Source organism: Eleutherodactylus coqui, chromosome 8 (assembly GCF_035609145.1).
Source record: "Eleutherodactylus coqui strain aEleCoq1 chromosome 8, aEleCoq1.hap1, whole genome shotgun sequence".
NCBI classification, from domain to species: Eukaryota; Metazoa; Chordata; class Amphibia; order Anura; family Eleutherodactylidae; genus Eleutherodactylus; species Eleutherodactylus coqui.
The window spans coordinates 69,955,204-69,982,541 of record NC_089844.1 but is presented as its reverse complement, the minus strand read 5'-3'; the positions used below and the strand labels follow the sequence as shown (position 1 = coordinate 69,982,541).

The following is a 27,338-nucleotide window of genomic DNA, read 5'->3' as shown; positions in this document are numbered from 1 at the left end:
GCTGACAGCAAGCTCAGATTTTTTAAAATAGAGTAGAAATGAAATTCAAAAAAAGTTTCCTCATACGGCGAATAGGTAATAGTTAAATCCAAAAAACTCCTTTTAACCCTTTCCTCACCTCCGCTAAGGCTTTGCTGTCTACAGTTCTGCTATTAGTGGCCCCGTAGACTCATTATTGGCTCATTGTGTGCAGACGCTGCCTCTTCTCGGTAAGCAGTAAGTACATTTTAAGTGGGGCTTTCCATAAGCCACATGTTTTATTATTTTAGGGACATATCAGAACGTTCACAGGGGATCTATTCTGGCAATTCACATTTTTTGCTATTGCAATATGTTTTGGATTTGGTTTGCTGAAATTGCCCATTTCCTTAAATTCACAAACGCACTGAAATAAGCTATTCGTGTCGGCGCCGTTACAACACCCGGCTCTCCACTTCATCAAAGACCTATGTAAATACACACAACCTGACTTGACACACTTTTCCTTCTTTTATTGACTTATTACCGGAGTGGAAATTCTCGGCTAACCAAAATTGATTACCTCTGATTGAGAGGCGGGTATACAGTAGACGGCAGGCTCGCAGATGGCCGCCTCCGTGCCGCTTGATGCAGGGCTGCTGAGCTCTGAGAATGCTTTCAGTGGGACTCCTCCGGTTTTGTAGCAGTTTAAGGGCATCTATTCCAACTCAGGTGCCGTACAGATGGCAAAGCCAAGCTAATATGGAAAAATGAGGAACAAGTGACTATTTAATGTACAGGAATGCATGATCTGCATCACTAATAGATGGGGCCGTTGGATACAGGAAGCCCAACCAGATGGCTGTACATTAAAACACATCAGTCCTTGAGAGAATTAAGTGCAGGCAATTTGCTCACGTTTTGTAAAGGCTGCAGCAGATCACATTAGAGGGAAGGGAACGAGAGATTAACGACTTTATTTATTGGACAGATTTAGTCCTGGTAGTTTGTGGCTTTTTTTTTCTGGATGCAGTTTGCTGTTTAGATGTTTTTCAAAGAGCGTTTTTTGCGGAATGTCTTTTCATTAAGGAATAATTCGCATACGAAACTTTTATTCCGATCAGTCGTTGTGATTAGGAAGAGAAAAAAAGCAGCGCGGGTGATGGCGCACACATTAATGATGGGAGGGCTATGAAGGGTTAAAGCCATTGGCATTGTATAGCTACCGCAAACCGTTAAACTACATTCAAACCAGCGAGAAACACGGTTTGATTTTGCGCTCGTCAACGTGCGAGATGCGAGACGTGGTCGTGACATTTCCGACAACTTCTACTCTACTTTCTGCAATATAAGGGCATTACAGCTGTAGTTTTAGGCCTCCTGCAGACGGGCAATTTTGCGGTCGATTTTATGCGCAGTAAATCTGCCGCGGAAACCTCAACCATTAAGACCTATTGGTTTCTATGGGTTCCCTCGCATGGAGTGTTTTTGCACTCTTATTTCTGTCTGGCGAAAAAGTACACAACATGTTCTATTTTTGCGCACTTTTATGCACCCAAGGCCCCGTAGGGGTATCGGAGGCACGCAAATGCGCACTTCTCGCGATCAAAGGCGCACACTGAACGGCGCGATTTTGTGGTGTTAATCGATACACTGGGAGCTAATTGGACTGGCTCGCCTATTGAGTAGGCTGGACCACATGTTCAAATAGGACGCAGTTATCCCGCGCCAATTTGAACAGGCCCAGCAGCGTGTTAAAGAACAGAGAAGGACCATGGATGTGATGACGCCATTTAAAGCACAATAGCTTCACGCATATTTACAGGAGGACCTGCAACTTAAAATCACATTTGAAATGTTGCTGCTAGGGGTCTCACTTCCAGTTGCTCTGCAATCCATTCTGTTTTTTGGTAAGAGCTTCCTTAGTAATTAAGACACAGGGATGTTTCCGTAGCAACAGGGGGAAGGAGTTATCTTTACAGGGGGGAGGAGTTATCTTTACATGCGGCTCCCCTGCACTTGCAGGCTGACAGATCTGCAGACACTGCGATAACTACCTCCACATTCTCTGCCTCTGCTGCTGTGACAGGAGATAGGTGTGTGTCTGTCTGTCTGCACACAGTGTGCTTACTAACCATTTGGCCAGATTGTCTCCTAAATGAATGTCTGATTGTCCTGGGAAATCAGAGGGGGGCATTCAGATGAACATGATGTCGGCAAAAATGCCAGAAACGCTGACAGAAGTAAGTTGCTGTAATTACAAAGCATTAGGGGCAATAGCAAAGGCAGACAGCTAAACTATAGATGATATGCTGCTGCCTTTTCTCAATTGACTAATTAAAAAAAGAAAAAACCCTCCTGATTAGAATATCAAGAACTCCTAACAGACCCCATTGAAAGTAGTGAACTACTGTGGGCCCATCAGTAGTAGATCGGGAGGGGGGTGCCACCTGGGACCCGTAATGATCAGCTGTTCTCTGGACCAATGCTAAGCTGATTTCTGCAGGAAGAAGACTGCTCTGTACCCACTACAGTGGCCAGGAGTGGTATTGCAGGCAAAGTTCCTATTGAAGTGAATGGGAACTTTGCTTGTAATACCAAGTCCATCCACTACAATGAGAATGGAGCTGTCTGCTTCCTGCAAAAATCAGCTCAGTGTATTAGTCCAGAGAACAGCTGATCAGCACACCTTCGCCTTTCTACTATTGATAATGGCTTATTTTAAGGATAGGCCTTCATTAGTTTACACCTGGACAACTATCTTTTAAGGTTTATATTAACAGACCCATTTGTTATTGGTAGAAATGGTTTTAATTCCCAGTAGTCAATAGGTGCCATTGGTGACACAGCAGATTTTGGGTCAGTACTCCCAGTTCTGCCCAAATGCATCCCGGTATATTCTCTACTATTGATTCCATTGACCTGGACTCCTGACCACCAGTGCCTACGTGGAGCATCTATAAGGTACATTAAAAACCTGAAGTGCTCTTCTATCTTTTCATGTCATTCTGGCTGCTGTATGTCCGTTCATGAATCGGCTTTACCTTTTCACCACTCGTTTTGAATCCCCCTGTACCTAGTGACCCTAAAAACTAAGGCTTTCCAAAGAGCTGGGCTTGAAAATCACTTCTACCTATAAGTAAGGGTCTGTTCACAATTTGGGATCCCCTTCTAATTTACTGTTCTTTCCCCTGATGACTCTCGGCATTTCTAGAGTATGTCACGCATAGCGTTGTGGAATCCATGATTGAGTGTCCTGCACTTCACTCCTAGTTTATGGCTGTTGTAGAAGACATGAAAAGGGCACCAGAAAAGATGCTAAGCTGCACTTGAAAAATGTGTCTTGTAGTCCTAACCCTACGATCAAAGTGGCCTCCTTAATCATTACTTTCCATCTGCTCTGTTCCAGCTCTTGGAGAGCGGTTACTGTACAGGTCATGAGCCGGATTCCATGGAGTTCAGCACATTGGGAGGCTGGGTGGCGACGCGGGCATCGGGCATGAAGAAGAACATCTATGGAAACATTGAAGATCTGGTAATGCCGGCGTTCTTCTATTTTCCTTTCTCACGCGTTGACTGCTTCTTAAATGTGGTAAAATCATCTGGAGGTTATAGGCCACAGAGTTTCCTTCCTTTGGCTGATCTTTTCCCATGTCTAATGATGTACTAAATACTATTTCCATGCGGAGCTATGTATTCTAATAAAATCCATACCGGCAGAAGGCAAGGAGGACACGTGCTTTTCACTTAATGCCATCATCTTAAACACATGCCTATTATTAAGTTTCTTCAGGCCTCTCATTTTCTTTATAGTGTGTGTGTGGTTTTATAGATCGGTAAAAGTATTTTCACATGTTCGCATCATGCTTTAGTAATGTATCACTTATTACTTTATATGATTAACATGAAAAGTCCCCCCTGCTGTGTCGGGATTAAGAACCTCATCCAGCTGCCTCCAGCTTCACTAAATACCTATTTGGATTATGTCCCGATTCTGCAGCTGCAAAAAAGTGCTTGTGACCGGGTCAGTGATTTAAAGGGCTACCCTGGGACTTTTACTATTGATGACCCATCGTAGGAGAGGTCATCAATATTTGATCATTTCGGATCTGCCGCTCAGGATCTCAGCGATCGGCTGATTGTCTGGCTAGCTGTCAGGGCGGCGGAGCAGACTTCGTCATCGGTCATCAGGGCTGGAAGTGTAACGGCCTGCTTCACTCCCATTTAAATCAGTGGGGGTGATGCCACCTACTACACTTCAGGCTTCTTATCCAATTTAAAAAAGCCTATAGGCTTTTTCTTGCACCATACTTTGACCCCTTTGCGTGAGCTTTGGTGGATGGTTTTGGTGTCATTAGATTTGTCACATCCTCACCACTGATGTAAAATCATAACATTTGAGTTTGATACATTGTATCAGGTCAAAATTCCTATGTTAAATCTAGCGGCACTGTTGTGCTTCAGCCAACAGCGCCGCTAGGGAGAGTCAAGCGTTGCTGAGCGTCATTCATATCAAGTGCTCACCAGTTTGACTGTTGCTATGTCCCTAAAACGTGGAAGACCAAGCCGTGGACGGTGAACAGTTCAAGCCCAATCCTCGGCTCAACAACGTAGAACCAATCATCTCAAGCGAGCGCATCTCCTGTAGGTCAACATTGCGCCATGCTGGAACATTTACAACCAGCTGCCAAACATTTTATATTCACGTAGCGAACATCGAGTCAATCTAGTTAATTTCAATGGGAGAGAAGCCGGCTATTACACTTCCAGCCATGAGGACGGATTATGTTGTGCAGCCCGCTGCACCGACTGGATGACCAGTAGGGATCCCGAGTGGCGGACCCTACCAACTTACGTTGCCACCATATTCATTAAACTGGAGTCCATCCAAAAATTGCATAAGGCAGTATATTCTCTCTTGCTGCTGCTGCTGCAATGCGCCCTGCTGGTTTCTGGTTACTTGGATGCAGCAATGAAGTGCCCGTGTATACACGTGGCTGGCGTCAATCACTGTCCTCAGTGGTATATGGCAGGAGACCACCGAGGCCAGAGAGTGACTGCAGTGGCCATGTGTATATGGGAATGTTATCACTACAACCAAGTAAGCAAAACGTTGGGGTGCACTGGCGCAATGGGGGAATAAACCGATATGGCCATGTTCACATCGACGCTGGATCTGTGGCACAAAATACTGCAGCAGGCTGTAGGAGGGGTGCCATAAGCTGGACAGACCCCATTACAGTAAATAGTGGTTCTCCAGATCCATTTTGGGTCTGTCATGTCCCAGATCTGGCACTTATGATTTTTCAGAGCCAAACAAAGGAAAGCAATCGTACAGATGTGAATCCATTCTTGGTCCTCCTTTTGCTATTGTTTTAACACATTTTTCCATTTGGGCAACTTTTTGACCAACTTGGAGAACCCCTAGAAAGACAGTGGAGCAACAAGGGATTCTGAATTAGTCTGTTACATATGAATTCTGCATCTTCTGTTTAGAATCTTACAAGTAATGCAGATTGTCCACATGATCCACTGACTCAATGTGTTTAGTCAGAGGAATATAAAACCTTGGTGGTAGAAATAAAGCGCTATATACTCTATATACTGGCTGCCGCTCTTCCAGACGGGCCCATTATTTTCCTGGTGCTCCCAGGATGTGAGGATGTAAGGGCATCCGTAGAGTCGGGTACATTAGACCACAGCAGCACTTTACTTACTTGCTCTGCTCTCGGAGGGCTTTGTCATGTTCCTATCATTTTTCATTTTAGCTGCATCTTGGCTGTTAAGAATGTGTGACCAAATATAGCTCCGTAAACTGCTTAGGCGGTATACCTTTAATACTCCTGTGTGTTAGATTCGATATATTGTGACACACAAGCTTGTCCGCCGTACCTGTGAAGATTGAATTAATGATACAAAAATAATTTCTAATCCGCTCTCACTGTGCCTATAGGGTCGGCGTCAAATCAATACAATCCTTTTTTCTTCTAACCGCATTACATATAGGAGCCGCTTCTATTGTTTCTTTGCAGATTATTACTTGAATGGACACAAAATATTGTTACATTTCAGAATTTTAACTTTTAATTTTTTTTTCAATAGGTTACCACTACCTTTCATAAGTAATGCCTCATGCCCACGGCCGGGTCAGATTCCGAATGCGTAATATTGCAGCGGAATCATACCTGACGCCCCCCAGAGACACCCTATACTCACCAGCAGGGAAGTTCTTCCAAACTAACCATAGATCGTCTGTGGATGTAGCCTTGCTCAAATCCTTCTGTCTCTTCATGTAATCTCGGACAGACACTGTGTTTTGATCGGGGCTCTGTGGGGTAATATCATCACTTCCAGGACTCCTTGTTCTTTACACTGAAGATAGCTCTTAATGACATTGGCTGGGTGTTTGGGGTGGTGGTTCTGCTGCAAAATAAATTTGGAGCCAATCGGATGCCTACCTGATTGTCAATTGACAAAAAAAAACTTAGCACGTCTACTTTTCAAAGCATTCTTGCTTTGTAGCATTTTTTCCACACCTGCCTAAAAGTTTTGCACAGTAGTCTATGCTGTGGATTTTTAGAGCATATTTCAGCTCTTCAAATGGGGCATGAAATCAGCCCCATAATCCGCAGTGGATTTTTTTACTCCAGAAATTGACTACATGGGAATGAAGCTTAAAGGGGTTTTCTGGTTGGGTGATGTTTTAGTTTCTAGGTTTCTTGGTTCCGGTTAGATGACTCTTTCTCAAGTATTCACTTGAGTGGCTCCAAGTGTTAAGACAGCAAAAATGCAGTCCTAAGCTCTCACTCACGACCTAAAGATTGTGGGTTCAATCCCCACTTGGTTCAGGTAGCCGGCTCAAGGTTGACTCAAACTTCCATCCTTCCGAGGTCGGTAAAATGAGTATCCAGCTTGTTGGAGTGGTGGTAAATTATCTGAAAGCACTGTGGAATAAGTTGGCGCTATAGAAATAACAGGATGTAATTATTTACTTACCCAGCACTGTGGTCCTCCCGGTCTTTATTGTGGAATGGCTATCACCTGACCGCTGCAGTCTGATGCTCTTCTCCTGGGATCACCAATCAGATGTAGGGAGCTATGTTACCAAGAGAATGGCCCCTGACCGCTACAGTAATCAGGTGGTGTCCATTCCACAACAAAGACTGGGAGAATCACCAGGGCAGAGGATGGATAAGTTCTTCTGTTATTTTTTTGTTAACACATGCACCTATAGGCCTCATGTCCACGTCCGGGAGCCCTGCCACGGGATCCCACCCTGACCGTGGCATGAGGCCATTACTTACCAGTCCAGGTGCGTGCGGGTCGTCTCATCTGTGCACGTGGGAAGGCCAGCACGCCACCCGCACATGCGCAGTGGAGTTTTGTTTCCCCCCCCCCCCCCCCTAAATTTCCTGTTTTCCCGCAAAACCCACACCACACCCAGAGTGACAGTTCCGGTTGTGCTGCAGATTGAACGGCTTCTATTGACTTCAATGGAAGCCGTCCCTGCGGAATCCACGGCAAAACAGAACATACTGCGATATATTTTCTAAACCTGAAGGTCCAGAAAACAAACCCGCATGCTTTAATTAAGCTGTGGGCGCCCATGATTGTCTATAGGCGGCTTGAACTCTGGATTATCCGCGCATGTGCCCCATGTGGATCCTGAAATTCAAACCTGCCTATGGACATGAGCCCATATTAAAAAAAAAAATTTATAAAAATTGTTTGGCAACCAGATTCCCCCTTATTACACGAACAAACAATTGAACGATCGCAAGTGGGGAGACATGAGGTAAAAGTGCTTGTTCAGTCTACCCAGGCTCGCCCACATGCGCGACATACGTACATTTTTTTTTAGAAATGTACCTAGTTCACACAAGTCTGACAGTTTTGCATTTTATGAATACCGGTTGTATTTGTGTACTTTGCACGCCAGCTGATAGAAAACCAATAGCTCCACGCATGTAGACGCACTCCTCGCTGCGCTCTGACAAGGACGTGTGTGATGTTTTCCCGCTACGTCGGACCTTTTCTACAAGGCTTACTGTAGGCACTGATAAATGCATTGAGGATTATAGTCCTTCTGTCTGGATGTTTTCATGAAAGCAGGACTCATTTATAGAAGGTTAAAAATGAGTAATCAATGGCGGGATCCCCGGGGAGAGGAGGTGTGTTAATTGGCAGAGATGATTGAGGGCAGTGTGGAAGCAATGAAATATCTGAACCTTCCCTTTATGTTCTGCTGCTCTTTCATTTATCTATGAATTTGCAGTGAATGGTGTTGTAGACAAATGACTAGATAGCGGCCGCTGAGCTCCTCAAGTGCTGCTCGCTCGCTTTACTTACCGTTGGCTTGGCCGATTATATTGTGTGCGCCGCACTGAGGCTTAATCATTTAGAAGGGGATCTCCATCAGTTATACATAGATCAAACATGATGTATCGCGGCAGAGTATAAAGAGCTGCGTTCATGGAGGCGGGGTGGGAATGCCTGATACCAGCTGCTGCCGTGTTGGCCATGATGTAGGCTAGGACCCCATATACATCTATAGGGGTCATGCTCTGTACAATATTGATTGTTGTATGGAGCTTGGCCACACATAGGGAGCCTAAATAAACTTTTGTTTGGTTTTCCTGTTTTTTTTAGTAAAGTGAAACCATTTAATGTTTTACTGCTTTTGTATATATGGCCATAATTTTACAACTTTATAGAGAAAAACGCCTTTTCCTTATATCTGTATATACACTGGTATAGGAGGAGTGAAACATTTTCAAAAATATAAATGTTTAAAAATCGTTAAATATAAAGAAAAACACTAAAATGATCAAACAATTTGCTCCAGTTTTTTGGCGTAAAAGGCACAAAGTTTTTGCACACTATTTGCAACAAAACTTTGCTCGCTCTTGCCGCTGTTTAAAAAGTAGGCAGGGCTTAAGGGCAGGGGGCGGAGCTCCTCTGGACTATCAGATTTATAATATACGCTAGAAACTGGCTTACGTCTGCTCACAGTAGGTACAGACTTCAGTGCCCCTCTTAATAAATTTTGCACCTCCTAAAGCAGCACATTAAGGCCGGTCTCTCACATGCACTTTTTATCGCGATTACCGCAGCATTTTGAGCGCCGCATTATAACGCTCCCATTGATTTCAATGGGGCCTCAGACATGCGCTCAGTCGCAGCGTTTTCTAACGTCGTGATCTTTGAGCGCTGTCTGCTTTATTTCAGAGTTTAGCGCACCGATCACAATGATGGTGAGCGCTAAAACCCACTGTCAGAGACAGTACCCTGCGTCCGAAAGCTAAAGTAAAATCATGGCGTTTTGCCGACCGCATGTGTTGGAGTGGCCTAGGGCCTTTCCCACACAAATATGTTTGTGCATTTTGCGCGTGCGATACACTGTGAGTAGAACCCATTGGTTTCAGTGGGTTCATTCACATAAGTGTATTTTGCAGGCGCATTTCATTTGCGCAACAAAAATGCAGCATGCTCCTATCTTTCTGCGCATTTGTACATAAAGATAGCGCACATTGAACTAATTCACTTAATCGGCCATTCTAATGAATTGGAGCATGCTTGCATGTTTTTTTTTTCACATGCAAAACACGTGCATGCAAAGATGCAACGCCTATTGCGCAAATGCATGCACTCCCATGTGACACCCGCCTTGGGTTTAAGACTGGCTTAAGAAATGCAGTCTTAGTAAATGTATCGAGACATTTCCGTTTTGCCATTTCATAGTTCTTCGTAATATCTGTTTCTAGAATATCTTTGAGATGACCAAATGGCTCTCAGTGCAGCTCCCACGGCTTCCCATGATGCACTCCTAGCTCAACCAATGACATATCCCACTTCTAGTTTGCCACAGAACTCTTAAGAAATCTTTGGGAGATGTAATGGTGGCTCTGCTGGTTGACACCAAAATTCTCCAGAAACCTAAAATGAATTCCTAATTTGGAGTTTTGAACAACTTGGGTGGAGTGGGATTACTTAACGGGAATCGGTCACCAGGTAGACCCCTTAGGGCTCCGGTCCATGGGCGAATTTCCGCTGTGTTCCCTGCGGCGATAATCCAGCTGCGGGGATTGCAGCAAACACTTTCCATAGCGTTGCTATGGAAAGCGCGGCCCCCGACGTCCACGAGCGGAGAATTACAGCGATTCTCCGCTTGCGGCCGGCAAATCACAGTATGCTGCAAATTGTGTCAGAGAGGCTTACCGAGGAGATCCGTCAGCTGGCTCCTGCTCCCCCGTGGCGGCTCCCATAGCGGATCTCTGCTGTGGGATATCGCAACGCCAGCGGACAGGCAGCCTGAGAAGCCAAAAAACACCCTAAACTACTATTCTGGGTGCTTTTCAAAAGGATGTGGTATAAGCTGGTTCCAGTGCCTTTCCTCCTATTGGCCTAGAGGCAACACCTGACTCTTGTTGTGGCCGCCCCTGCGGGATGCCGCTTGTCCACTCAAAATGTGGGAGCTGCCATAATTGCCGTGCGGCGGGAGCCACTAAACAGCGGTTCCTTATCACCATAACACATCCCCTCTAAGGACTTGAGCATTAAAGTAAAAAGGAAGTTGCCCTGCCGTAAATGCATGTATTGTATATTTGTACTGCCCGGTGATGGTTTGTGATTTCGGTGCCGTCAGTGTGGTGCGATCACATTTGCCACGTTGTCACATTAATGCGCGGTAACTTTCATTTATTGGTTTTTAAACTTGTTGAAAAAATGATATTTGTAATGTTCATAAAAATGGCAGAAACCATTCCTACACATCGAAGTCCATAACTTTGTGCAGATGGCAGATCCATTAGATTGTTGTAGGTCACATATTCATATTCTAATATCCGAACTTGCTCGCATTTTTATAATTCGTCTCATTTCTTTAATGTTATTTGCAGGTTGTACACTTAAAAGTTGTGACTCCCAAAGGCATCGTAGAAAAAAGCTGCCAGGGGCCTAGAATGTCAACGGGACCCGATATTTACCATTTCATTATGGGATCTGAAGGTACGAACATTTTTTTTTTTTTTTTTGGTTAGAGACAATTATGGGTTAACCCTTTCATGACCAAGGGTCATTGATCCACTTGTGTCCAGATCACATGCTGCAGTTCTAGTATTCGCACATTGAAAAAATCCTAACTTTATTCTTCCAGGGACGGATCTATATGAGGGCTCGTGGTTTGTGGGGCGAGTTGTATTTTTCAATGGTACCATTTAAGATATCATATATTGTATTGGAAAACGTTAAAAATTTCTTAGTGGGGCAAAATAGGTGTGTGTGTGGCGGTGGGGGGGAGTGTGCATAACATAATCCTACCATTTGGGGCTTTTTTTTTTTTCTACTGTGTTCACATTACAGTAAGAATGACGTGTTCTCTTGATTCTGTGGGTCAGTACGATTACAGTGGTACCAAATTTATGTAGCGTTTTTATGTAGTGCTACTACAAGGGCTGACACCCACTGGCGATATTTTCTATCTTGCACTGCGAGAGCAAGTGAAAACACTCGCCTCACAGCGCAAGAAAGACGCCGGGATGAGAACGGGATAACGCCAGTCTTTTCAATGAGGCCAGCGGCAGCAGCGCTAGCCCCATTGAAAAGATATATGGAGAATACCGAGGACTTCTGTCACAGCTGTGGCAGAAGTGCAGCATGCTATCCCATTGCTTTCAATGGGATCGGCACTGCTGCCGGTCCCATTGAAAGCAGTGGTGTGTGGCGAACCCTGCATTATGATTTTCGGGAAAGGGCTTAAAATATAAGCCCTTCCCAGAAAAATCATCATTAAGTGGTTAAAAAAGTAAGAAAAAAAAAAAAATACTCACCTCTCCTCAGACGCGTTCTCCAGCTGGCTCCCCGACACTGCTATCCAGCACTTTCAGGAGGGCTGTGCTGATTGGCTGAGTGCTCAGCCAATAACAGCTAGTGCTTAGCTAGTCATTCATTTTTAATTCCCCGCCTGCTGAAAGTGCTGGATAGCAGTGTTGGGGAGCCAGCCGGAGGACGCCTTGTGAGCGGCGGAGAGGTGAGTGTTTTTTTTTGCTTTTTTTTTAACCACATAATGATGATTTTTCTGGGAAGGTCTTCTATTTCAAGCCCTTCCCCGAAAATCATAATGCAGGGTTTGCCACACACCACTGCTTTTAATGGCACTGGCAGCAGCACCGATCCCAATGAAAGCAATGGGATAGCATGCTGCACTTCTGCCACAGCTGTGGCAGAGGATTCCTTCATCCCCGTGGTCCCCGCGGTATTCTCCATATCTTTTCAATGGGGCTAGCGCTGCTGCCCCTGGCCCCATTGAAAAGACTGTGGCGATATCCTGGCGTCATCCCGTTTTTTTTTTTTTCACACTGTGTGGCAAGTGTTTTCACTTGCTCTCGCAGCGCAATAGAGAAAAAAACACCAGTGGGTGTCCGCCCTAAAATAGCAAAAAGCAAACGGAACTTCACCTATGCAAGGCATTTTTGCCTGAAAACCGCCACGCATCCGCGGGTAAATTGCACGCTTGCAAGCGTGATATTGGGATGCGCTTCACAGCCCGATATTGCGCTATCCCGTGTGTAAGTAGCCTGAGGGAACTGAAGTACCCAGAGGAAACTTCCCCCCTCCCAAGGGGAGAACCTAAAAACTGCATGCAGATGTTGTCCCTGGACCCGGGCCGCCAGCGCTAACCAATGAGCTATTGGACTGCTTATTGTAAAACTGGGATTTAGCTCTCAACTCATAAATAAATGAAATTCGGGGATAAAAAGGTTTAAAAATTCACATTTTGGTCCATCTGCCGCCGTAGCTTCTGTGTAGTATGCGCTATTTTAGAGCAAAATAAAAGCTTTGTTTGAAAGCCCTTTAAATCTCTTCTACGGCCGCGCTGGAAAAGAAAAGCTTCCTGCGTGCTTCTTTGGTGTTTCTACAGTAAAAATGAAATGTATGTGTATAATTGTCTCCCGCATCCAACCCCTCGATTTGCTGCCATGATTTCCATAGCAACCGGTGATTCAGGAGAGGCATATTTAGATAAAGTACATGGAATGTTCCAATGTTTTCACCTGTGCTTGCCTGAGGAGAGCGGGAGAGAATGGTGGCAGATGAAAGGCATTCTTCACGTGAATGATGATTGTTCTCCGACTGAAGCCGCCCCATATGGGAACTTTATTACCCGGAGTGTAGAAATGCTGAGACAAATACGCCTGCCAAAAAACTCATGGAACTTGTCAAAAAACATTAGTTTTTGTTTTTTTACTTGTGCAGGTGTTAAAGCAAATGTTAAGCATTGGTCGCTATGGACCACCGCTCCTCTTCCATGTTGGTTTTTGGGGGGGAGGGGGTTTGCGGTTTCCCCTTATTTGTATGTGTGATTGATCTTTCCATTGGTTGAAGGCTGAAAAGCTCTGTGACGTTTTCGCCTTCTAGAAATTTGTGACTTTTAAACCTAGTAAAGTAGCTGCTGCGTTATATACTATTATCAGATATCCCCCTATGTCTGTGGCTGGCTGCTGCGTTATATACTATTATCAGATATCCCCGTATGTCTGTGGCTGCAGACTTCTCCGATTCTCCATCCGTGTCCTGGAGATCCATCATCAGACTGCGGACCGCCACGTTTCATGGCTTGTATTCTGCTAGTGAGCGTGGCTACAGAAGATGTCCTAAACACTTAACGGAATCTGTCACCAGGTTCATGCTGCCCAGACCGCAGGCCACGTGAAACCAGGATAGATGTGTCCAGGGCTGGGAAGTCAAATTAATTTGGTTAATCCCCATTTTACTGATGCACAATTCCAACTTTCAACAGAAGTGTGAAATGAACATTACACTGCCCCTTGTGGGCAGGGATAGTATCGGGTCGAGGGGTAGTGGGGTATATGGGACACGAAGGAAGAGCCTATAATGATGACTGGGGGAAAAAAGTACATGGGGCTGTGATGAGGGGGGGAGAGGACAGTATATGAAGACTGATGAGGTGGGGGCATAATACATGGGGGCAGGGGTGATTGGGGGAGTGTGTGCATGGTTCATGGGGGCAGGGGTGATTGGGGGAGTGTGTGCATGGTTCATGGGGGCTGGGATGATTGGGGGAGAGTGTGCATAGTACATGGGGGCAGGGGTGATTGGGGGAGTGTGTGCATGCTTCATGGGGGCAGGGATGATTGGGGGTATTGTGCATAGTACATGAGGACAGGGGTGATTGGGGGAGTGTGTGCATAGTACATGAGGACAGGGGTGATTGGGAGAGTGTGTGCATAGTACATGGGGGCAGGGATGATTGGGGGAGAGTGTGCATAGTACATGAGGACAGGGGTGATTGGGGGAGTGTGTGCATAGTACATGGGGGCAGAGGTAATTTGGGGAGTGTGTACATAGAACACGGGGACGGGTGATTTGGGGAGTGTGTGCATAAAACACGGGGGCAGGGGTGATTGGGGGAGTGTGCATAGTACATGAGGACAGGGATGATTGGGGAAGTGTGTGCATAGTACATGGGGGCAGGGGTGATTGGGGGAGTGTGTGCATAGTACATGGGGCAGGGATGATTGGGGGAGAGTGTGCATAGTACATGGGGGCAGGGATGATTGGGGGAGAGTGTGCATAGTACATGGGGCAGGGATGATTGGGGGAAAGCGTGCATAGTACATGAGGACGGGTGATTGGGGGAAAGTCTGCATAGTACGTAGGAGCAGGGGTGATTGGGGGAGTGTGTGCATGGTTCATGGGGGCAGGGATGAATGGGGGTATTGTGCATAGTACGTAGGGGCAGGGGTGATTGGGGGAGTGTGTGCATAGTACATGGGGGCAGGGATGATTGGGGGAGAGTGTGCATAGTACATGACAGGGGTGATTGGGGGAGTGTGTGCATAGTACATGGGGGCAGAGGTAATTTGGGGAGTGTGTACATAGAACACATGGGCAGGGGTGATTTGGGGAGTGTGTGCATAAAACACGGGGGCAGGGGTGATTGGGGGAGTGTGTGCATAGTACATGAGGACCGGGATGATTGGGGAAGTGTGTGCATAGTACATGGGGGCAAGGGTGATTGGGGAAGTGTGTGCATAGTACATGGGGCAAGGGTGATTGGGGAAGTGTGTGCATAGTACATGGGGGCAGGGATGATTGGGGGAGAGTGTGCATAGTACATGGGGGCAGGGATGATTGGGGGAGAGTGTGCATAGTACATGGGGGCAGGGAGGATTGGGGGAGAGTGCATAGTACATGGGGGCAGGGAGGATTGGGGGAGAGTGCATAGTACATGGGGGCAGGGAGGATTGGGGGAGAGTGCATAGTACATGGGGGCAGGGAGGATTGGGGGAGAGTGCATAGTACATGGGGGCAGGGAGGATTGGGGGAGAGGGCATAGTACATGGGGGCAGGGAGGATTGGGGGAGAGGGCATAGTACATGGGGGCAGGGAGGATTGGGGGAAAGTGTGCATAGTACATGAGGACGGGTGTTTGGGGGAAAGTCTGCATAGTACATGGGGGCAGGGGTGATTGGAGGAGAGTGTGCATAGTACATAGGAGCAGGGGTGATTGGAGGAGAGTGTGCATAGTACATAGGAGCAGGGGTGATTGGGGGAGTGTGTGCATGGTTCATGGGGGCAGGGGTGATTGGGGGGGAGTGTGCATAGTACATGAGGACAGGGGTGATTGGGATAGTGTGCATAGAACACGGGGACATGGGTGATTGGGGGAGTGTGTGCATAGTACATGGGGGCAGTGGTGATTTGGGGAGTGTGTACATAGAACACGGGGGCAGGGCTGATTGAGGGAGTGTGTGCATAGTACATGAGGACAGGGATGATTGGGGAAGTGTGTGCATAGTACATGGGGCAGAGGTGATTGGGGAAGTGTGTGCATAGTACATGGGGCAGAGGTGATTGGGGAAGTGTGTGCATAGTACATGGGGGCAGGGCTGATTGGGGGAGTGTGTGCATAGTACATGGGGGCAGGGATGATTGGGGGAGTGTGTGCATAGTACATGGGGGCAGGGATGATTGGGGGAGTGTGTGCATAGTACATGGGGGCAGGGATGATTGGGGGAGAGTGTGCATAGTACATGGGGGCAGGGGTGATTGGAGGAGAGTGTGCATAGTACAGAGGGCAGGGATGATTGGGGAAGAGTGTGCATAGTACATGAGGACAGGGGTGATTGGGGGAGTGTGTGCATAGTACATGGGGGCAGAGGTAATTTGGGGAGTGTGTACATAGAACACGGGGGCAGGGGTGATTTGGGGAGTGTGTGCATAAAACACGGGGGCAGGGGTGATTGGGGGAGTGTGTGCATAGTACATGAGGACCGGGATGATTGGGGAAGTGTGTGCATAGTACATGGGGGCAAGGGTGATTGGGGAAGTGTGTGCATAGTACATGGGGCAAGGGTGATTGGGGAAGTGTGTGCATAGTACATGGGGGCAGGGATGATTGGGGAAGTGTGTGCATAGTACATGGGGCAGAGGTGATTGGGGAAGTGTGTGCATAGTACATGGGGCAGAGGTGATTGGGGAAGTGTGTGCATAGTACATGGGGGCAGGGCTGATTGGGGGAGTGTGTGCATAGTACATGGGGGCAGGGATGATTGGGGGAGTGTGTGCATAGTACATGGGGGCAGGGATGATTGGGGGAGTGTGTGCATAGTACATGGGGGCAGGGATGATTGGGGGAGAGTGTGCATAGTACATGGGGGCAGGGGTGATTGGAGGAGAGTGTGCATAGTACAGAGGGCAGGGATGATTGGGGAAGAGTGTGCATAGTACATGGGGGCAGGGGTGATTGGAGGAGAGTGTGCATAGAACACGGGGGCAGGGGTGATTGGGGGAGAGTGTGCATAGAACACGGGGGCAGGGGTGATTGGAGGAGAGTGTGCCTAGAACACGGGGGCAGGGGTGATTGGGGGAGTATATGCATAGTACATGGGGGCAGCGGTGATTGGGGGAGTGTGTGCATAGTACTTGAGGACAGGGGTGATTGGGGGAGAGTGTGCATAGAACACGGGGACAGGGGTGATTGGGGGAGAGTGTGCATAGAACACGGGGACGGGTGATTGGGGGAGAGTGTGCATAGAACACGAGGACAGGGGTGATTGGGGGAGAGTGTGCATAGAACACGAGGACAGGGGTGATTGGGGGAGAGTGTGCATAGAACACGAGGACAGGTGTGATTGGGGGAGAGTGTGCATAGAACACGGGGACAGGGGTGATTGGGGGAGAGTGTGTATAGAACACGGGGACAGGGGTGATTGGGGGAGAGTGTGTATAGAACACGGGGACAGGGGTGATTGGGGGAGAGTGTGTATAGAACACGGGGACAGGGGTGATTGGGGGAGAGTGTGTATAGAACACGGGGACAGGGGTGATTGGGGGAGAGTGTGCATAGAACACGGGGACAGGGGTAATTGGGGGAGAGTGTGCATAGAACACGGGGACAGGGGTGATTGGGGGAGAGTGTGTATAGAACACGGGGACGGGTGATTGGGGGAGAGTGTGTATAGTACATGGGGACAGGGGTGATTGGGGCAGTGTGTGCATAGTACATGGGGACAGGGGTGATTGGGGGAGAGTGTGCATAGTACATGGGGGCAGGGGTGATTGGGGGAGTGTGTGCATACAACACTGGGACAGGGGTGATTGGGGAAGAGTGTGTATAGAACACGGGGACAGGGGTGATTGGGGGAGAGTGTGCATAGAACACTGGGACAGGGGTGATTGGGGAAGAGTGTGTATAGAACACGGGGACAGGGGTGATTGGGGGAGAGTGTGCATAGAACACGGGGACGGGTGATTGGGGGAGAGTGTGCATAGAACACGGGGACGGGTGATTGGGGGAGAGTGTGCATAGAACACGAGGACAGGGGTGATTGGGGGAGAGTGTGCATAGAACACGAGGACAGGGGTGATTGGGGGAGAGTGTGTATAGAACACGGGGACAGGGGTGATTGGGGGAGAGTGTGCATAGAACACGGGGACAGGGGTGATTGGGGGAGAGTGTGTATAGAACACGGGGACAGGGGTGATTGGGGGAGAGTGTGTATAGAACACGGGGACAGGGGTGATTGGGGGAGAGTGTGTATAGAACACGGGGACAGGGGTGATTGGGGGAGAGTGTGTATAGAACACGGGGACAGGGGTGATTGGGGGAGAGTGTGCATAGAACACGGGGACAGGGGTAATTGGGGGAGAGTGTGCATAGAACACGGGGACAGGGGTGATTGGGGGAGAGTGTGTATAGAACACGGGGACGGGTGATTGGAGGGGAGTGTGTATAGTACATGGGGACAGGGGTGATTGGGGCAGTGTGTGCATAGTACATGGGGACAGGGGTGATTGGGGGAGAGTGTGCATAGTACATGGGGGCAGGGGTGATTGGGGGAGTGTGTGCATACAACACTGGGACAGGGGTGATTGGGGGAGAGTGTGCATAGAACACGGGGGCAGGGGTGATTGGAGGAGAGTGTGCCTAGAACACTGGGACAGGGGTGATTGGGAAAATGTGTGCATAGAACATGGGCAGGAGCGGATGTAGAGTGGAACTCCATCCTTCATGTGTACATAACTAAAGTTCATACCTCATTTTTTTACATAAGGGAATCGCATACACAGCAACTCCTTGATAAGTACTAGGTACCACAAGCAGTTACCACGGATTGACCGCAGCACCATAATACAAAAGAACTTACACCAATTTATACCAATAATTACCCGTTTTGGAATGGATGGTGATCCTTTACTGTGAAGCCAGTGGTTCATCACAGTTGGCGGCACGTAGAGTCGTTTTCCCCCAGGTCAGAAAACTGAAATGTAACCCTCATGATTCGGATGTGGGATCGGCAGAATTTACCTACAAACTACTAGTTGTAATTGTGTTTGGGTTACACTTTCATGTTATTCTGATGTTTTTCTTTTCCCCGTTTTCTCAAGTGGCACAATCTTATAAAACTGTAACATTACCAGTATTTATTTACTAAGTTTTCCCTTCTCTTCTTTCTTTCCCGAAAAGAGAACAAATCAGGTCATGGCAATAATCTTGATAAATTGCTGGCAAGACTATTTAAGGTGATGAATTAAGAAAGGGGGGGGGGGGGGAAACAACAACCCCAAGCATCTCTATGACTGAACTTGTTATACACTTTTCGTAAGAATGCCGAGCGCTCAGATTTATGGCGCTGACAGTTATATTACGGTATAATACAATTACATCAGTTGTATATCTTAAAGCATAGTTATAATGTTCACAGCCTTTTAAATCCTCCTTACAGTTATGGTGGCATTTATAGCCCATTGACCTTGTAGATAACATTTAATAATGTCACCATAACCTTTTAACCCCTCAGTTTCACGGTGTAAAAAAAAACCCAAACTGCTCATTCTGCGCCGGAGCGGTGAGAATGAGCGGCGTCGGGCGCCGTCAGCTCCTTACTGTATGTATTTGGAGATGTATATATCAAATTAATTTGCAATTCTTCAGCCGTAGATCATGGTGAAAGCCACGTGTATTATTCTCCTCTTCCCCGGGAAATTGATGTGTATAAATTGCACATAGCACTCAATAAAGTTTACTCTCGTCGTGATCATTTTTAATTTGGCGCTTTATAGCCGCTCTCGTAACGCTAGGCGAGTGATGCCCCAAATTAAATATACAGGAACTACAATTATGGAAGACACTAAAAGTGCAGGTTTAAGCTGTTTTATGGTTGACACTTAATTGAGTATTGGTTACTGGTTAGATTGAAACGACCCAAAATGCCTGGTAAGTGGTGGAGGTCAGGGTTTGGGGGAAGAAGGGATGACTTGTACTTGATGGTCACCCCATTATCTTTAATGGATATTAAAGAGAAACTCGACTAAATCTAACGTTTTTACGACCATTCAGACGGCCCGGGCCTGGCGCATTTACATCAAGTTCACAATGCTGTTGGGTGGGAGGAGACAGTTTAGTTCTCGCAGCCAGCAATGGGAGGGGGTGGAGTTGAGCTCCAACCCTGTCTCCCACCCATTACAAACAGCCAGCGAGGGGCGGAGAGGAGCAGTGAAGGGGGTGGGATTTAGCAGTCATACTGCTAAACTCTCTCCCACCTCCTTTCTCTGGCAGCTGTCATAGGCTCCCAAAGGAGTCTATGCAGGCGCTTTTACACCGCGGAAATACGCCCATGTGCACTGATGCGTTGTAAACGAATGCATCAGAGGAGCAGCATATATCGGACAGGCGTGAAAACCCAACCGCTATATACGCCCGTGCGAATCCAGCCTAAGGATGTGTTCACACACAGCTGATTTGGTGTTGATTTTGGTGCTGATTGCAGCAGATTTCACCCTTTCAATTCAGTTTGAATCGAACGGGTGAAAATGGATCTGCACTAAAATCCGCCACATATCAGTGACGTCTGCAGGAAAATGGAGAAAGTCCAGCGTGGGGTAAAAAGCTTTGTCTTTATTAAATGATCCAGACAGATGGACATGGAGGAACAAAGGAGATGTGTTATCTTACATGTTTCAGGCAAGCGTGTTGCCCTGAATCATGTGATATGTGAACATACTTGAAGGGCTCATGCACACTGGTGTATGCAGTTTTCGGTGCGTGATTTTGTTTTATGTGTGTAAATACTTTTTTGGGAAATGCAGGTCTGAATACCCCAATGCAAATCCATGGGGATTCAGCCTTCCGTATTATGCGCATAATATGAAGTGTATGTACGCTCGTGTGAATGAGCCCCAGAAGAGGTTAATCTATGTAATACGGCTTGTAGAATTGGCTGTCTGCCGGCAGTATCTTTGGTAGCGACATATCCCATGATGTTGTACTCGGGCATCACACGGGGAGGTGGGGTTACAACATATCTTAAAAGAAGCTATGGTAATATGAAATATTCTGGAGGCTCATGAGAGGCTGCAGACTGTGCCCCCTACAGCAGCAAGCATGTCACAGGCAGGGCACAAACACCTGCAAGAAGGGGCAAAGCCAACCAATTGGGGAGCACAGTCACTCAATGGCTCCTATTGTTATTTTGCAGCCCTGGAGCTTTGAATGTGACAAAGTGCCTCTCGCTTCACAGCAATTTTCCCTCTATTACTCGGAATAGTACACAATTGAAAAAAGTTTATATATTCAACTATTTTTTATTATGTCCTGCTGTGTAACAATACAGATGCACAAAGTTTAACATGACTTAAGGCATTATGAGAACTTGTTCTTACAAAGTTTGTTTCACCTTTCAATTAACTTATAATGGGTTTTGTTGTGTTAAGATAAGAGAACAATGGCTTAATAATGGATTAAAAGTAAAGTTATCACAGATAAGTTACAATTTTCTACATTAGTACATTGTATCAACCTGTAATTAAAAAATATATGTATATATATTTCATCCAAAAGTATCACTTTGGAAGATACATTTACACTGGAGAAGATGTAGTATTGTCATACTTGGCGTCTTACAGCCTTTACCTTGAAGCCATTTGTATAATACAATTTATTGCCTTGTTATAGGGACTCTCGGAGTGGTTACAGAAGTCACAATTAAGATCAGACCTGTTCCAGAATATCAGAAGTATGGTTCTGTGGTATTTCCAAACTTTGAGCGAGGTGTGGCTTGCTTAAGAGAAGTTGCAAGACAGGTGAGTGTCCTTAAAATTCTCATTACTGTGCTAGTACACAAACTTTAGCCACTAATTGCTCACCTGTAGTTGCAAACACAGGTGTAGCCCGACAATTGGTGGTAGAGTGCGCGTGTTAACAGCCAGTAACCTTGTTTACTAGGACCATTGGGGTGCTATTACATGAGCACCTTTAAGGGAGCTACTACACAAGCGCTTGTCGCTGTTGCCCGAATGGTAATGGCACTAATGTAATAGCATCCTAATGCTCATGTAATAGTACTCATTGCCAGATCAGCCCAACAGTTGTTGGAAAAGACGAGCATCGGCCACTAATGCTGGCTTTCTAACTATACATTAGCATGCCCTTCCGGGTTGGAGTCTTGTCAATACTTGAACATCTAAGAAAACACAAAGAAAAGCTTTGAAGGAAGGGCGCCACGTAGCGGCCACAGTATGGCTGAAAACCACGTGAATTTACAGGTCTCCGCGGTTTTCAAAGTGATGGTTTAAAAATTCAGTGTGGATTGATGGTTGCCTGATAATTTTTAGCCGGGAGGCCCTCTGCAACGAGGTCTAAAGGCAACCTCCGTCTTCTGTAACATATTGTATAAGAACCACCAGCTGTACAACTATTGCATTATATATAGGCTTCATGATGCACAGTTACGTTATGATGATCACATGGACACAGGAGTTGTGGGTGTTCAATCAACCAGACTCCTTCTGTAATAGCCATGGTCAGAGAAACAGCTGGTGCCAACCCTATAACCCATCTAAGGAGCTTGATGGAGGGTACATCCTGTGTCTACCTATTGGCACTTCAGTAGGCAATTGAGGGGTGCCAATGGGTTATTATGGCAACTTTGGCCCCACAAAGGTCTCCCGGTCTACCGCAGTTATAAGCCTGTTAGAAAACACCAACTGTCTTCTTGCTGCATCTCAGCGATATCCCACTTTCCACGGTGGTGTGGCATCTCGGTAACGTGGCTAGAGCATGTCATCCCAAGATGTGGGGAGGCAAACCTTCCCTCCTATTTTCACAGAATACAGGAGATCGTGAGGGTAGAGGACCCTACAGCTTCCATTAAGGGTGCTCAAGAGAAATTTCAGAAGTCATGGTTTTACTAGATGGAGTTCCAAAACTCGCCGGAATACAGACCGGTCTCCATCCTGAAGCATATGTCGGTGTTTTCCCATTGTTCCCTTCCATTCCTCCCTCCTTTCCTCACTTTGCATTTCTTTTTGTTCTTCTGTTGCGTTTTGTTTCCCTTTTTGGCTCAAGCTGACCTGAATATCTATATTGTAAGCTTTGTGAACCTTTTATCTCTATTTCCATCCAGTTTATATCAGAGACACTTGTTCGACCTGCGTGCCGACATTTCCGTAAATTTTTAGTTTTTTCCAAAGTATTACACAGTAGAAATGTATGTGGCCACTTATTAGTTGTTCTTAGCTGTTTGTGGCCCCCAGCTTATCCTTCTAGTTAAGGGCTTCCTTTCTTTGATCTGAGCTTCATGAAGCACCTGGGTTAGGCTATTACTAAGCATTTGTTCCCAAAACTCTAACTGCATCTGGCACCCAAAGGGAAGCAAGCTGTGCCTTTATGAACTGTGCAAGTGCCATGCCCTGGTTTCTTTTGCTTCTAACTAGAGCCATAACCTACTTCAGTCACCAAATGTGTCAGCCTTTTTTATGTGCTCAAACTTGGCTGTTCAAGATTTAATACGGAGATGAAATGGGTATCATTTACGTGATTTAAAGTATCTGAGATACCCAGCTGATACGGTGATATAACATGTAGATGTTAGTTTTGTAGCACTATATACACACTGTGGTCTTAGACACCTGCAATGTTCAGGATTTTATATAGTCTAATGTTATATTAGTCTGGAAGGGTTAAAAATTACCGTAATCAAGCATGCTGGAAAAATAAATATTTGCACTTGACCCGCAAATGGGGAATCAAGCTATAAACACTTTATTGGTGGTCTTTGCAAAGTTCCCCTCGCACAATTTGTCGTCACAGGTATACCTGGGCTGTATTTCAGCGGAGTGGCCAGATATGTAATGTTGGGGAAGGTTCCCATCAACACACTGAGTTATGTAAAGAAAAATTATCACAACTCCCATTCCACTTTAATAGGACGGACTACCCAATGACCCCGCAACGTATCAGATTTATCGGGACAGCCAGGAGCTGTAACTGCCAATTTGTAAATGAACTCTTCACTTAATTTCATGTATCCATGCATTTTCTGGTGGGCTTCTTGGGGTGCATGCCATTAATCGGTATTACTTTTTTAGCACAGGATAACCGCAGTTTATACAGAGTATGATGGGTAGCTGCATCCACCGAAATGTTGCCCACAAGTCCAAAGAGGCATACCATGGGATGCAAAATCTTTGGTGCCCCCTAGCGGGACTCCAGAAACTCGAACGTCACGCCAGAAGTCCCGTAAAACACTGAACTCTGAGAACGTATATAATCCTACCCATGCCTATCAAGCCTCTTGAAAAGCCATTATAGGAAACGACCCTGCAGCCTGTAATCAGGAAGGGGTCTAGTGGATTCCGCGCATAAATGTCATTTATCCCTAGCACTGGCAAGGGGAGGGCCAAAGCCAGCCAGAAGATCTTCTGCATCATCCGAGTCCAGGTCTAGAATAGCAAATTGCCGTTTCTGAAGGGCCTTCAACTACTCCTTTTTATTTTTACCATTTTAAAAAAGTTTTCTGATCCAGCATTTGGCTGACAAATTACTTACAGAACTTATACTGGTTTTAACATAGGAATTAGGGAGGCAGTCATTACCTGGTGCTTAAGACCCCATTTATACTGACAGATCACTCAAAAGTCGCTCAAACAGTTAGAGTGACAGTTTTGGGCGATCATCTTTGCATAGTCTATAGTAGCTAAGTAGCTACAAAAGAGCTATGCAGGCGGAGCGGGACACCGGAGCAGGAAACCTCAGACACACTGCGAATATCATGATTACACATGAGAAACCCAAGCTTTCACTGGGGATTCCCTGTAATATGTGATTTTAGAAAAAGCTGTGCTTAAAAATGTTTGTCGTCTACCTTAATAAGCCCAGTCCTGTCTATATGCCCTATCAGAGGGGCTCTTGAATGGCCACCATGTGACACTTCTCTATCCTACCAAAAGTAATTGGAGCAAGAATCAAAAATGGTATTTATTTCCATATATTAATATTTAGGTGGGCCTCCTTTGTTACAAATGACATCAAATACACTCCATGGCAAACTACCTACCAATGTCTGATACACTGGTATTTCCCTCCATTCATCCTGCAAACATTTGGCAAGTTCTCCCAAAGAAGATGGGCACTGTTCATATTCACTGATCCGATATTCCAGTCTGCTCTAAAGACGTTCAGTAGGGTTCAGGTTGGGACTCTGTGCAGGCAGGCCAACTGTGGAACATCCATATCCTCAAACCAACGTAAACAGGATTGGATTTGTGACAAAGCGCATTGTCTTGTTGGAAGTATGGCTGACCATTCCCAGAGTATTGCCACATTGTCGGCAGCACATTTGTCTAGAATGTCAAGGTACACCTTAGGACGTTCTTCCATTGCTCAACTCTCCAATGATGGCGCTCCTTACATCACTGTAGACGGGGTCAATGCATCGCACTTCATGATGGAAGGCTTGTGTGCATCGGTGTAACCCGTAGATACAATAGCATGCAGTTCCCGTCACAAACTGTCTGACACCTCCAAGTGGCTGCATCTTATATAGTTTAGGACACGTGATGAGGTTATAAGACACGATCCGGTCTACTGATAGAGGTGTCTTAATCATTTTGGAAGGGTAGTGTACATATCCCTGCAGTGACCATCGAATATATGCAGGCTGGCAATTCTGGAAGACCGTATGTTCTTTACATTGAGACTCATAGGCGTGAAGTAACAATATGATCCCAGTCATTAGACAGGACCTAGTTTTAATGCCGTGTAGACCAATGTGGACATGTTTTGTCTTCATCTATGAGGCCATTGACACGACAGCTCAGAAATTTTTAGTTGGTAGTAAATGTTACATGTTTGTGATGCCGATTTAAAACAGATTTGCGCACTTTGGGTCATCGCTGGAACCGTATAGGGTTTGGTTATTACCATAAATGCAGAGCGGTAGCCGCACGGAGTATTGTGTGCTGAGAAATATCTGCAGCCTTCACGGCTTATGACAAAGAGATAATTTATAGGGGGGGGGGGGTGAACCCGCCAGTAACAGTACATTAATTAACTGGAGTGTTTAGAGAGGTGAGAGCGCTGATCTGTGGATTCAGGGGATAAAACACAAATAGGCAGGTATTAAATTAATTTAAGTAGAGGTGCAGTTAGAGAGAGTAAATAAAGTCACTGGAAGAGTTCCTAACTTGGCTTCGTAGCGGCCACGGCCAATAACAAGTAGATTTATGTGTTTGTCCAACGTGGATTTAATGCCCTGAGAGTGTAGTACAGACGCAGAACCAACTTGGGAACAGTTGTAAAATTGTCACCGGCGCTGAACTGTTCACAAAGTCACGCCAGCCATATAACACTTTGTGACCAGCAGCGGGTGATCCGTCCTGCAGCCTTCTAGATAAGCAGCTGGTTACTCTAGTAAAAGCGTAGATTACGCCAACACTACTTACATAAAGTACGTTTATTGTCAGAACACAAAGTATTTACACCAGCCTAATGTCCGGACATATAGAGATCGCTTTGTCTCCTTTCAGTTGTAATGTAGTATTATGCCCATATTGTATAATAATCCTCATTGGACAACCCCTTCCCGTATGCCCTTTTATGATTTCATGGGGGGAGGGGTTACCTTGTTAAGCGCCCTGTATGAGCTAGCTGTCCAAGTATTGGTATGAATGACCCTTAGGTAAAACTCTGAAACTTCTTTCTAGCTGTATCCTCCTCACTAAGGTCTATCACAGCATCTCTCATATTAAAGGGGTTGTCTCACAATTGACTTATCAAGTACGGTATCCATGGAATAGGTGATAAAAGTCTGAAAATTGGGGATCTCACCACTGAAAAGCCCATCAATCCCCAAAACAGGGGTTCTTTTTTCCCTCTTTTCTACATACTGTATGCTCATCGCACCCCCCTCCGTGAGGAAGGGGCTGCATGCAGTGGTGGTTGTGCATGCGCAGTGCCCCCCATCAATGAGGAAGGGATTGCATGATGTGGCAGTTGTGCATGCCTGGTACCCCCCCCCCCCCCTCCCATCTCCCTTAGTGAGGAAGGCATCGCATTGAGGGGAGATCGTGCAAGCCCGGTGCCCCCCCCCCCCCCCCCCCAATGAGAAAGTGATTGCATGGAGCACCCTCCTCAATGAGGAAGGGATCGTATTGAGTGGCGGTCTTGCTTGCCTGGTGCCCCCCCTCAATGAGAAAGGCATTGCATGGAGTGTCAGTCGTGCATGCACAGTGCCCCCCCATTAATGAGGAAGGCATTGCATGGAGTGTCAGTCGTGCATGCAGTGCTCCCCCTCAATGAGGAACGGATCGCATTGAGTGGCGGTCGTGCATGCACAGTCCCCCTCCTCCAATCCCCTCAATGAGGAAGGGATCACATTGAGTGGTGGTCATGCATACGTGGTGCCCCCCATCAATGAGCAAGGGATTGCATGGAGTGGCAGTCGTGCATGCGCAGTCCTCCCTCCCACTATGTCTTTGACATAGTGTCCTCAGAGCAGCTCAGTCCCATTCACGTCACACTTCTAAAATGCTGCTGGAGAGGAGAACACTTTCTTCCTTGGTTTGAGTTCTATATG

The 27,338-nt window shown here is 46.4% G+C and overlaps 1 protein-coding gene across 2 annotated transcripts in view; it reads left to right on the top strand.

The window, feature by feature from the left end:
* Window positions 1–27,338, top strand: part of AGPS (alkylglycerone phosphate synthase) — a 187,333-nt gene that overhangs the window by 80,239 nt on the left and 79,756 nt on the right. For both annotated transcript variants that reach the window (XM_066575785.1, XM_066575786.1), the window contains exons 9-11: window positions 3,368–3,493; window positions 10,857–10,965; window positions 21,437–21,564. In XM_066575785.1, the coding sequence (XP_066431882.1) occupies window positions 3,368–3,493; window positions 10,857–10,965; window positions 21,437–21,564 (363 nt within the window). The remainder of the gene's footprint in view (window positions 1–3,367; window positions 3,494–10,856; window positions 10,966–21,436; window positions 21,565–27,338) is intronic.